This window comes from Frieseomelitta varia, unplaced genomic scaffold (genome assembly GCF_011392965.1).
Source record: "Frieseomelitta varia isolate USP_RPSP 00005682 unplaced genomic scaffold, Fvar_1.2 scaffold_254, whole genome shotgun sequence".
Taxonomy (NCBI): Eukaryota; Metazoa; Arthropoda; class Insecta; order Hymenoptera; family Apidae; genus Frieseomelitta; species Frieseomelitta varia.
The window spans coordinates 990,676-1,003,891 of NW_025109984.1; the positions used below are offsets into that span (position 1 = coordinate 990,676).

Consider the following 13,216-nt stretch of genomic DNA (forward strand, 5'->3'; position numbering starts at 1 on the left):
TTTCTTTTTTTTTTTTTTTTTTCTTTTACGGTTACACGTCGATGGCTCCGAGCTTACAAGCTTGTAATTGCGTAAATGTAATATATAAATTATATTTGTGGTATATAGTGTATATTATAATATATATAATATATAAATGTATTGTATATAATTTTATATTAATGTACTATATATAATTTTATATATATAATATTAAACATTATATGTAAATGTATAATAATATTATAATATATATAATTATTTATATATAAAAGATATTCTAATTATAAATATATATTATATATTATATATAAATAATTATATATATTATAATATTATACATTTATATATAATATAAAAAATTATATGTAAATGTGTAATAATATTATAATATATATAATTTATATATATATATATATATATATATATATTTAAATAATTATTTATATATAAAATATATAAAAATATATAAAAATATATTGTAAATATAAATATATATTATATATTATATATAAATAATTATATATATTATAATGTTATTATACATTTATATATAATTTTTTATATTATACATATAAAATTATATATAGTGCACATTAATATAAAATTATAATAAATTATACAATTATTTTTATTACTAATATAAAATTATATATAATACATAATATATAATTATTTTTATTTCTCCAACGGTGCGCAGTTCAACATTCGTTCTGTTATACGTACACGCACGCACACGTTCCTCCGGTTCTCCGGACAGCATGAAATATTAAGATAAATGTATTACGCTCGTCGAACAGCGTCCTGAAAAATAGCGTGTCACTCTTCAGAAATAAATGAATATCTTAACCTCACCGCCATCAATCTTATCGCTTATCGACCCGTTTATACGTGTACCTTAATACGTTTCAATTCCAACGTTCGGCCGAATGGATCCCCGATAGGAATTCGTCCGTCTGTAACTTTAAAATATACGCTTCGGAACACTTTGTTCCTTGTGGAATTTTGTGAAATTAGTTGCTCCTATTCGTCGCGTTGTTATCGAATGATATTTGATCGCTAAATAATATCAACGTGATGAAGATGGAGCGAGGAGCTATAACTGTATAATGATTATGATAATTTATATTTATATCACAATACTATAAATAAATAATAACTCCGTAATTAATTTTAGTTGTTTATATAAAANGATTACATAATGGAAGTTAAATGACGAAATAACGAAATAACGAATGAAGAATTTCTACTATGGCTACAATATATATAAGTGACAGTAAACATTTCTATGGTGACAATAAAATTAATAGCTATTTTTAAATATTCTATTGTTTATATTAAATACACATCTCGACGGAACTTTAGATGTCGTTGATCTAAATTCTTCGAAGTAGAGGTCGCTACAATCGAACGTATAATGATGAAAAATTGTCGATATTTCGAGCTTAGAAGAATGTCATAGTTGTTCGTGAAAGAAAATCATATAAGAATTTGTTTAAAGTTCTTCCTGCGTGTTAGAATTGGGGGGTTTAAATAATTATTTATTAGTTGATTGAATAAAGTAAGATTAGCAGATTTTTATATAAATAATTATTTATTAGTTGATTGAATAAAGTAAGATTAATAGATTAATAAATACCACGAATATTTATGTATATACCACGTTTACCGCGATAAATATCACGAATATTTATACTGCAAAAATACAATCAGAAAGGGGTGACTCTACGCACGAAAGTTTAATCTGAATTGGTGTGAATATTTTTTAATTTTCTAACTAATCAGTGCAACTCTTTGTTAAATCATATACATATAGTATACTTTCAACTAAAGTTTCATGAAATTGCAATATTGAGTTGCTCGAAAATTCTGAGATTCGCCATCCACTGTCCACATTGTCCACTAATTTACAATAATTACTACGTACAGAACAGTTTAATAAACGAACGAATACCAGTTCACAAATTTCGTCGAAGTATTCACATAGTAAACGAGCAAGCATTCATTCATCCAATCTGAACACATAAGAGTATTATCTTATATTTCAACACACCATACGTAATCATCTTAGCACTAATGACTTAGCATTAACGACTGGCAATGAACTAACAATATTAAACGAAATAATACAAAATAAAATGGAACAAAATATTAAACGAAATGACAGAAAATAAAATGGAATAAAATATTAAACAAAATGTTAAAGGAAATGACAAAAAATAAAATGGAACAAAATATTAAACGAAATGACAGAAAATAAAATGGAACAAAATATTAAACGAAATGACACAAAATAAAATGGAACAAAATATTAAACGAAATGACAAAAAATAAAATGAAACAAAATAAAATGGAACAAAATATTAAACGAAATGACAAAAAATAAAATGGAACAAAATATTACACAAAATGGCACAAAATAAAATGGAACAAATTTACAAACAAAATGACATAACAACAATATTAAACGAAATGACACAGAATGAAACAGAACAAACTATTAAAATTGACAAGAATCCCATTCTATCCAAACAGAAGCACCGACGATCCATTTTTCTCGCAACGATCCATCAAAAGACTATCTATCTAAAAAGAAATCACATTGATTAATCGTGGACAGGTGATTTCATTTAATTTACACACGCGCGCGCGCGCGCGCGCACGCGCATACTTCATAACCCTGGTCAAATACCACCCCCCATTTATTAGGCATTTCACGTCCAATAACCCGACCAAACTCCCGAAAACATTGCGCGTTATCCTTCACCATGAACAACCACAATACACCGTTGCGCCATATAAAGCGAATAATTTCGCACCCGGCCATGGGGGTTGGTAGCGCGTACGGTTTCGCGATGGCCGTTTCTGCCGCGTTATTAAACTTCCACCCTCGGCCCACGGTTTTCGACGTGATCGTTTAACACGCGCGCGCGCGCGCGCACGAGCGGGCCATTTAACTGAAATTTTACGCCACGGCGACACTCCTATCGTTTGGAGGGTCGTTACATCGCGCATAGCGTGCTCGCGGAATCGCGCTAATTGATTAATGGTCAGCAGATGGCAACGCGTAGGCAGCGTGATAATTCTCGTCTGTTCCTTGTGAAATCTCGATTTTGCCGCTCGTTCCGCAAGGAAGAGCGACGACGAAGAGTTTTGCAACTTTTTATCTTCTTCTTTCTTTCCTTCTTTTCATATTTTCATACTTTCGACGATACGTTTTCGTTCTCTGTTTTCACTATTAATTTTTAAAAGTTTTACCTTTAATATTAAATTATTGAATAATATTAAATTTAATTTTTATATTATATATAATTTTTAATATAATTTAATATAATTTATTATAAATATAATTTATATATTTTTATATTTAATAATATTTAAATTTGATATTTGATTATTAAATAATATTAAATTTAATTTTTATATTATATATAATTTTTAATATAATTTTATATAATTTAATATATATAAATTTTATGTAATTTAATATAATTTATATATTATAAATATAATTTATATATTTTTATATTTAATAATATTTAAATTTAATATTTAATTATTAAATAATATTAAATTTAATTTTTATATTATATATAATTTTTAATATAATTTATATATTTTTATATTTAATAATATTTAAATTTAATATTAAAAAATTCTACTTTTAATGATACTTTTTCTTTTTTCCTTTTTAAATGCTGTAGCGTAACGTTTCAAATTGTCGAGATTAAAATGTTGTTGAGAGGAAGAATTAGGGCCATTTATGTAATTTTTAGTGTATTTCTGGTAAAACTTTGACTTTTTTTAAATATATAGCTCTACGTGTGTTAGCTACCGCGTATTTTAAATGTACTGTCCTACTGTAAGCTTAGTTATTTATTTATTATTTATTTACTTATTCATTGTTTATTGTGAAAGAAATTAAGAAGCAAAAAAAATTCTTTTTACATGAATCTTTATCACTTCGTGCAATTCTTGAATTCTGTCAGATATGGTGTCTATGAAATTCTTAACAATTTTCAAATTTCGAGCAATATCCATCTTAAATTTCCTTGATTGATTGATTGACAACACATCTGGCAAAAATTAGTTTTATCTTTTTGTAATCGATAATTTTTAAAGTCGAGCAACACATTCCCAATTTGAAAATCGACACTAAACAAACAATTGTTAACGAGATCGTTCGTTTTCTCTTTCTGAAACGAGGTTGAACAATCAGACGTCGGATTGCACAATGAATTGGCGATTTAAAACGAGTAAATTGGTCATACTTTAAGACATACGTACGTACATACGTGTCCATCTTAAAAAAAAAATTTCTAGCAATTACTTTATTATTATTATATTAATATTAATGTAATATAATAATATATAATACATAATACTACAATTGGCCAATATTCATGCACGCTGTTAAGCATAATTCTGTATCCGTATGTTACAACGTTGCACATTATTATATGTACCGATACAGATTTCTATCCCGGAAGCTCTCTGCCCAAATTTATCGAATAAACGAGGGCAATGGGCGTATTTAACGCTCGAGCATCGATACATCGCCGAGCCTTGTTGCTACCGTCTATCCTAATTAATCGTTGGAAAACCCATTCCCATCCGGTCTCTGACGCCGGAGCAAGAAATCGCCGAAATTTCACCGTGGCAAAACACGCGCTGGTGTTCCACGGTACTTGCTAACTCGATGACCCTGGCTTTTTCTTACGATCCGTTAACCGACTGATTACTCTTGTTGCAGGAATGTTCCGAGAATGCGTTGAATTGATCGCGTTTCAAAGAATCTCGGCATTGGGAATGGACTCGATCGTGGCGCTGCTCCTTCTGACCGGTGAGTCGATCTTCCTTGAAATCGTTATATTATTAGTATTAATTTTTAATAATATTATTGATATTAATATAATATTATTATATTATTAATATAATAATTATATTAATATTATTAATATTGATATAATAACTAATAATTAACATTACTAAAAACTGATATTACTAATTAATATTATTATTATATTAATATTAATAATATAATATTATTATATTTTTAATATAATAATTATATTAATATTAACATAATAATATAATAATAATATTAATTAGTAATATCAATTTTTAGTAACGTTAATTATTAGTTCGTCATATTAATTTTATATATAAATGAATGTGTGTTCGTTCTTCTTACGAAATATGGCGTAGCATTATTTATACCACGATTTATTATATTTTTTTCGGCAATTTCTACGACTTGAAATAATACTGTCGTAAAAAAGGTAATAAATTAGTAACGATACGACACATAGAAATGAACATTAACACATTAGAACTAGCGACGATTGAAGGGTAAAATTTCTATCAGAAATATTAAAGGCAGAGAAATGAAAAAACTTTCTAATACAATGGAGCTTCATATATTAATTTTAAAAAATTATTTAAATCTCTAGACATTGTTTCATGTCTGTAAAATTATAAATTGGCCATTTCGACCGCTTTAGTGACTATTCAAATATCATTTTTCTATCTGTTATGTTATGTTGCAGATTTTTCCATTTTTATTCGTTTCTCACTGCAAAATTTGCAAAAATCAAAGACCATCTGGACACATTCTTTTTCTTTTTTCACATGTACACCGAAGCAAATATTTTTACACAATACTCTTCAATATTTTATACGATATATATACTTCAGTATGATAGATTCTTCTTTTCGAATTAAAATTAGAATTTTCCGAATTTCATCTCAGCTGCTCCAATTATTTCACGGCGTAGCATTTTTGAAATTTCTGTATTGAATTTTTCTCCCGTCGGATATTTTAGTTTCTTCGATTATTCTAGTGTACAATAACTGAGACTTTCGCGCTAGGTTTCCTTTTCCCGAATATTTTCCCCTGGCATACAATAATTGAAATTTCCTTTCCAACAGTTCCTCTTGTTAATCATTGAAATTCTTATATCAAAATTTTTCTTCTATCGAACATTTTATCCCAACTTCTCAAATCGTAATTGAACAATTTCATTTTCACATTTTTCTCACCGATTAAATACCTCTCTTGAAATTTTCATATCAGGTTTTTCTTTTACCAAATGCCCCGGCCTTTTAAATTATTCCGGCGAATAATATCATGCAATTCTGCAATATTATTCTACCTACAGCGATGAGCTGTAACTGAACACACATACAGACTTTTAATAAAATAATATTAATAATAATACATACAATAATAAAAAAATATAATAAAATGAATTAATAATATTTTACCGAGTGTTTGCATGCAGAATACCAGAAGAAGAAGAAAAAAAAAGAGAATATGCTACTTGTAGGATGTATTTCAGCTTTCCAGAAAAAGATTTCACCAACCTTGTCACCATCTGGTATTCTGACAAATGTAAATTGTTCTCGTTGAGTCACTGTCGCACCACAATTGATTTAAATGAACAATTGTCTATACTTTCGTCTGCTGTGACTTTGTTAAAAAAAAAAGAAAAAGGTCATCATAACAATCTGTCATACTTAGTTTCATTTTAGTATTAATTATTTCAGAACTGTCTGATCGAAAACTCTTTCTCACCAATAGAAATTCCTCTCCTCGAAGGGGTGACGGCGAGTGACATAGTAAAATGGCCGATTGCCAGGAAACAAATGGAAAATTCGCAAGCGTTCTCGCGTGTCCGGTGTTAGGCTTACCCTCGTTTCTGAGCCTCGCGCGACCTCTTGTCTCTCGGCCTTCTTCGTTGTCTCTCCCCTTGCTCTCCCACCAGTTTCGATAATAGCCGCCATCGAGGGAAAGGAAAGGGGTTTGTGTATCCTAGGGGACGCGTTCTCGTGCCTCTGAACTGTGTCTAGATTAATGGACAGATAGCGCTCTTATTATATGGCAGCTACGTAAGACAATGACCCCTGGCCAATCTGGCCATCTTTTTCCAAAGTCTATGGAGCAATTTGAATTCCGTTTCACTTACGGGGAGAACATGGTACGGTAGTGAGCTTGTGTTTGTTTCACTTGTCGGCTAGTTTATTGAGAAACATCGATGACAGGGTGGATAAGACGAGAGACTGGTCTGGCCTGTTGTACAATATTTTGTTATTCATACTTGTTTCGGTAGTGAAGGGTTGCATTTAGGGACGGTGGACCATGGTTGAGGAGGATATAAGTGAATTGGATGGATTTGGGGTGGAGATGTTGGTGCATAGAAGGACTTTCTGAAACATCTGCGTGGTTTTAGGGTTAATTGTTTTGTTATTAGTAATTTAGTTTCCTCTGTGGGGAATTTTTTAAAAAGCTTTGAGAATTTTTTGCATTTCAGAGTGCTCAATAAAACGCTGTTTGATGATTAAAAAAATAGTGTAATGTAAATTCCAGTGATTGTAAATTCTGGAGATTAATAATTCTAGATTCTGAATTCAAAATTCTAATAATTCTAAATCCAACAGTTCTGAATTCTAAGTAATTCTAATTCCTGAAATTTTAAGTCCAAACTCTGAAATTCAGTCTTAAACTCTGATTTCTAAGTCCAACCTCTGAAATTCCAAACTCTGACAATTCTGAATTCTAATAATTCTAATTTCCATATTTTTAAGTCCAACAATTTTACGTTCCAAACTCTAACAATTTTAAATTCTGTGTATTTCTAATTTCTAAATTTTTAAGTCTAACCTCTGAATTGCAAATCCTGACAATTCTGAATTTTAATAATTCTGAATTTCTAAATTTCTAAGTCCAACAATTTTACGTTCTAAATTCTAGCAATTTTAAATTCTGAGTATTTCTAATTTCTAAATTTTGATATCTAATCATCTCGAACTCTGACAACTGTAATTTCTAAATTTTTAAGCCTAACCTTTGAAATTCCAAACTCTGACAACTCTGAATTCTAATAATTCTGAATTTCCAAATTTTTAAGTCCAATCTCTGAATTGAAAATCCTGACAATTCTGAATTTTAATAATTCTGAATTTCTAAATTTTTAAATCCTACTCTAGCAATTTTAAATTCTGAGTATTTCTAATTTCTAAATTTTGAAGTCTTGAACTCTGACAGCTCTAATTTCTAAATTTTCGAGTCTAACCTCCGAAATTCCAAACTCTGACAACTCTAATTCTACAGTTCTAAATCTGTAATTTTTTAAGTCCAACAACTCTAATCTCCAATCCCGAGCTCTGAATTCTGACAATTCTTCGATCCAATTTCCCCTGGAACGTCATCACTTTGGGAACATTTTTATCCTTCTCTCTCTCTCTCTCTCTCTCTCTCTCTCTCTCTCTCTCTCTCTCTCTTCTCTGTTATTGAGTTCTGTAACAACTGTTACTCCCAGTAAAATTCACCATTCGCTCGGATCGAAGTTCCACTCGGATTAAAATAATTCGAGAATCGCTAGGAGAATCGCCGATGTAAATCAAGACCATCACTGCTGGATCATCATTCCGAGTACTTTTAATTCCGATATTGAGTTTTATTTGCCCCGGCATTTTGTTTGTTATTCTGCATTTTAATTAAGGACGGGGCAAGCGAAATATTTACGCTGCCAGGAGTATGTGGTTTTCGATAAAAACTTCGTCATACACGCCCACTGGAAACATTCGCGGTTTTCATGCGTCTGTATGTGTGTGTGTGTGTGTGTGTATATTTTATTTCGACTAAAAATAACGCGTATAATCGGCTCAGTCTCGATTACCTATCGATTGAAATTTCAAATGAAGGAGCGATGCGTTTCTTGCATTTCTATTCCACTATTAGTTGTTCTCTCGTTAGTTTTTGCGATTTTCTGGAATTTTTTCACGAGTGTTTAATAGAATATTTTAAGTTTTAAGTTGCAAGGATGCAGACTTAATTTCCTGTGAAATTTAATGTCTTGTCGAAGTGTTGTTTAATCGAGTTCGGACGGAATATAATGATTTTCGTATATTGTAATACACTGTGGATTGCACTCTGACGTCTACTCTACTAGTGATGCATTTCTTCGAATTTTCATTCGTGCTGTTTAACATTTAATTCAATATAATTGATTTTACGATTCATAAACTCATTTTTAGACATTTTGGAACATTTTGGCACGTTTTTCTGAGAAACAGGAATATTACATTCAGGACTGCTAAATAATTACTTTCTACTAAAATAAATCCGTAATTTTTTTTACTTTTTATATATATTTTTTTTTTTTTTGAAGTTCAGAATATCATACATTTTAAAAAAATTATATTATGTTTCATTTTTATATTTATTTTATTATATTATAATTTATATTTAATTATTTTATTATATCATAATGTATATTAAATTATATTAATATATTACTTAATATATTATATATTTAATTATATTATACATTATAATATATATTAAATTATATTATATATTGATATATTACTTAATATTATTAAGTAATATATTGATATATTATATTACCTAATAATATTATTAATATATTATATGTTATATATTATATAATATATTATATATTACATTATACTATATATTAAATTATATTGTATATTATAATAAAATATAATTACACTATATTTTCATTTTCTAATTTCTAACATAATTTAACTTCTAATGTGACATATTTAATTGTTATCTCCTTCGAAATCTCGATGAAATTCACCCGTTCTTCGTTCACAAAACATTCAACTTGCTCGCTCGATCTGCGACAAATCCGATTCCGAGGACTCGGACGAACTCCCAAAGAACTCCCGGGCAGAGGAGTCTGTCTCCAACAGAGACGAAAAGGAAGGAAGAAAGAAAGAGAAACAATCGAACGGGAGAAAATTGCGCGTGGAAGAATCGCGGGGAGATAAAAACGGGAGCATCGGCTCGGTCGGTGTCTAGTCACCTACGATCGATACATCGAACGCGCGGCGAACCATATTCCGAATGTCCAGCTTTCGGTCGAAGGACGCGCGCGGGGAGGGTGAGCGGCTTAAGTTTGATTTGGCAGAGATCGACTTCTCTCTCTCTCTTTCTCTCTCTCTCTCTCTCTCTTTCTATCTGCACCTCTTTCACGTTCTCTTCCGGAGGAACCCGGTCCCGGCGGCAAAGAAAAAAGAAAGAATCGCCTTTGGGTGTGCGAAACGTCCATCGTGTACAACGTGATCGTTTTCTACGTGTGTCGAAACAAGAAAGAGAGAGAGAGAGAGAGAGAGAAAGAGAGAAAGAGAGAGAGAGAGAGAGAATGAGTGAAGAGATCGATAGAACGAAGGATAGAGAGAGGAAGGTTTGGAACCGATAGATTGAAAGTGGAACAGGGGAAAAGAGAGCAGGAGACAACGAGGCTCGAGAAGGGGTTGCCGAAGGGTTGTCGGGGGGTGGGGGGGGGGGGGGGGGGGGGGGGGGGGGGGGGGGGGGGGGGGGGGGGGGGGGGGGGGGGGGGGGGGGGGGAAGTGTGGAAAAAAGAGGAAGAAGTACGTTTGGTTTGGCAGCGGGTGGTGGGCGTCGAACTCGGGACATCGCGCGCGGATGACGAGTAATCGATCACGAGCACTGTGCCAACAACTCTGGCCGGGCCCACCGAACAGCGCATTCTCTCTCTCTCTCTCTCTCTCTTTCAGTGACTCTCATTTTATGTTAGGTTTATCGATGGCCAGAAGAGAACGATACGAACATGGGAGGTACGATGATTTTGGGGGATTTGCTTGATTCTTCGGCATATTTTGCAAGTTTTTGTGAGATATTAGGAGCGTGAAGCAGAAAGATTTGGAACGAAGGAGTTGGAATTTCAATGCAAAATGAAATGAGGAAAGTTTATAATACGGCAAGAGACACGAGTTTTTTCGTTCGTGTATTTTGTAAAAATTATCCGGAGAATAACAACGTTGTAAATTGAAAGAAATTGCAATTTTAATCACTTTGGTATTTCTAGTGTTCAAGGGGGTAAAAGAATCTTGGATCATCTTTCGTGAAACGAAAATCTTGATTCTAGGATTTTTACAGCTCGAATCATTCCGAGATATAGATATGTTTCAGTAAAACGCTGAAAATTCCAAAATCTTGGATTCCAACGTTCCAATACTTCAAAATTCTAACAAGTGCCCCGAAACGCTGAAAGTACTAAAATTGTAAAAATTCTAAAATTCCAACGTTCCGAAATTCCAAAACACCCTGAAAACCAAAATTCCAAGACACTGAAAATTCTAAAATTGTCTGAAATTCGCAAATTCTCGAATTTCGACGTTCCAGTATTCCGAAACTCTAATAACAAGTACCCCAAAACGCTGAAAGTTCTAAAATTGTATAAATTCTAAAATTCCAACACCCCGAAATTCGAAAATACTCGGAAAAATACTGAAAATTTAAACATTCTAGAAATCCCCTTCGTCCCAACGAAGCTTGAACTTTTGAAGTCTCGAAGCCTCAAAAATTTTAAAATCCAAACTCTCGAAATTCCGAAACACTCCTTGAAATACTGAAAATTTAAGAATTCTAGAAATTCCCTTCATCCCGAAGCTTGACCTTTCGAAGCCTCGAAGCCTCCAAAATTTTAAAATTCAAACTCTCGAAATTCCAAAACTCTCTCTGAAACACTGAAAATTCAAAAATTCTAGAAATCTTTTTCGTCTCGACAAAACTTGAACTTTCGAAGCCTCGAAGCCTCCAAAATTCTAAAATTCAAACTCTCCAAATTCCAAGACACTCCCTGAAACACTGAAAATTCAAAAATTCTAGAAACCCTCTTCGTCTCGACGAAGCTTGAACTTTCGAAGCCTTGAAACCTCCAAAATTTTAAAATCCAAACTCTCGAAATTTCAAAACACTCTCTGAAACACTGAAAATTCAAAAATTCTAGAAATCCTCTTCATCCCGACGAAGCTTAAACTTTCGAAGCCTCCAAAATTTTAAAATTCAAACTCTCGAAATTCCAAAACTCTCTCTGAAACACTGAAAATTCAAAAATTCTAGAAATCCTCTTCGTCCCGACGAAGCTTGAATTTTCGAAGCCTCGAAACCTCCAAAATTTTGAAATTCAAACTTTCGAAATTCCAAAATACTCCCTGAAACACTGAAAATTCAAAAATTCTAGAAATCCTTTGCGTCTCGACAAAGCTTGAACTTTCAAAGCCTCGAAGGCTCCAAAATTTTAAAATCCAAACTCTCGAAATTTCAAAACACTCCCTGAAACACTGAAAATTCAAAAATTCTAGAAATCCTCTTCGTCCCGACGAAGCTTGAACTTTCGAAGCCTCGGAGCCACCAAATTCTAAAATCGTGACTGCCGTAATTCGTTTATAAAAATCTCACCTGTCACCAGATTTGCCAAATCTGCCAACGACAGTCAAACGTCGGACAAACTACCCCTGCTGAGAGAAGAAGAAAAGAAACCATGCAGCAGCCTGGTAAATCATCTCGCGACAAACGACGAACTCGTTGCACTCGAGAAAGGAGGGGGGTCTCGTCGTTGACATGCACGTAAGCTGTAGACAGGCCTATTGATTTCTGATCGAGGCAATCGTCCTCGATGCTTTTTCGCTCCTTTCGACAAAGTTTCGAGGCAACGACCGCGGGGCTGGAAATTATTTCCAGTGGGGAAGTAAAGGGAGAGACGAAGCGAGCGAATCGACGATGAGCGACGCTCGTGAATGAAGACGACGACAAAGATACGATTCGCAAGGTAGACGTAGGCAAGAATCGAAGCTGAGCGAATATTCTTCAAATATTTAAGCGAGAAACGATCGCTGGATGAAGGAGGAGGCGGAGGGAGTTGCTTTTTATCGGTTAATTTCGGACGAACGACGGGGCGGAGGGGTTGGAAGTCAGCGGAAATCGCGCCGGGATCTGAAAACGCTGACGAGTCGCGCCTGTTCGCTAATTATCGTACAAGTCTCTACGGCGTGTGCCTCTGTCGAGATTTTGCCTCTGCTTATTCCTCTTGTTTCCGGCCGATGGTAACGAAAGAGCTTCGCCAAAAGTGGAATTTTGTTGAGTAATTAATGGTAATGGAGTGGCTCGGTTCGGAAGACGAGCGATGAATGGAAAATGGTTTCGCTTGAATTTCTGTTTCTACGTTCCTCCGTGTTTACTTGTTTTTTTTCTTTCGCTTCGACGATCGGTTGTTCGTTGCGCGGTTGATTTCTTGTAAAATGAGAGCAGGACCTCTCCGTTCGGTATTTCGAATTAATTTGACAAGATTTGGAATTAATTTCGCGGGTTTGATGACTGTTGAAACGGAGTTGTCGAATGTGTGATAAAAAAATTCTATAATCTTCGTTTCAACGTAATAATAAATGTACAATGAAG

General features: G+C 33.0%; 1 protein-coding gene across 1 annotated transcript in view; it reads left to right on the forward strand.

The window, feature by feature from the left end:
* The window catches only part of LOC122528643 (Down syndrome cell adhesion molecule-like protein Dscam2), a 169,817-nt gene that overhangs the window by 9,338 nt on the left and 147,263 nt on the right, over window positions 1–13,216 (forward strand). Inside the window, 1 exon segment of the mRNA XM_043653985.1 lies at window positions 4,733–4,822. Within this exon segment, the coding sequence (XP_043509920.1) occupies window positions 4,735–4,822 (88 nt within the window). The 5' untranslated portion in view covers window positions 4,733–4,734.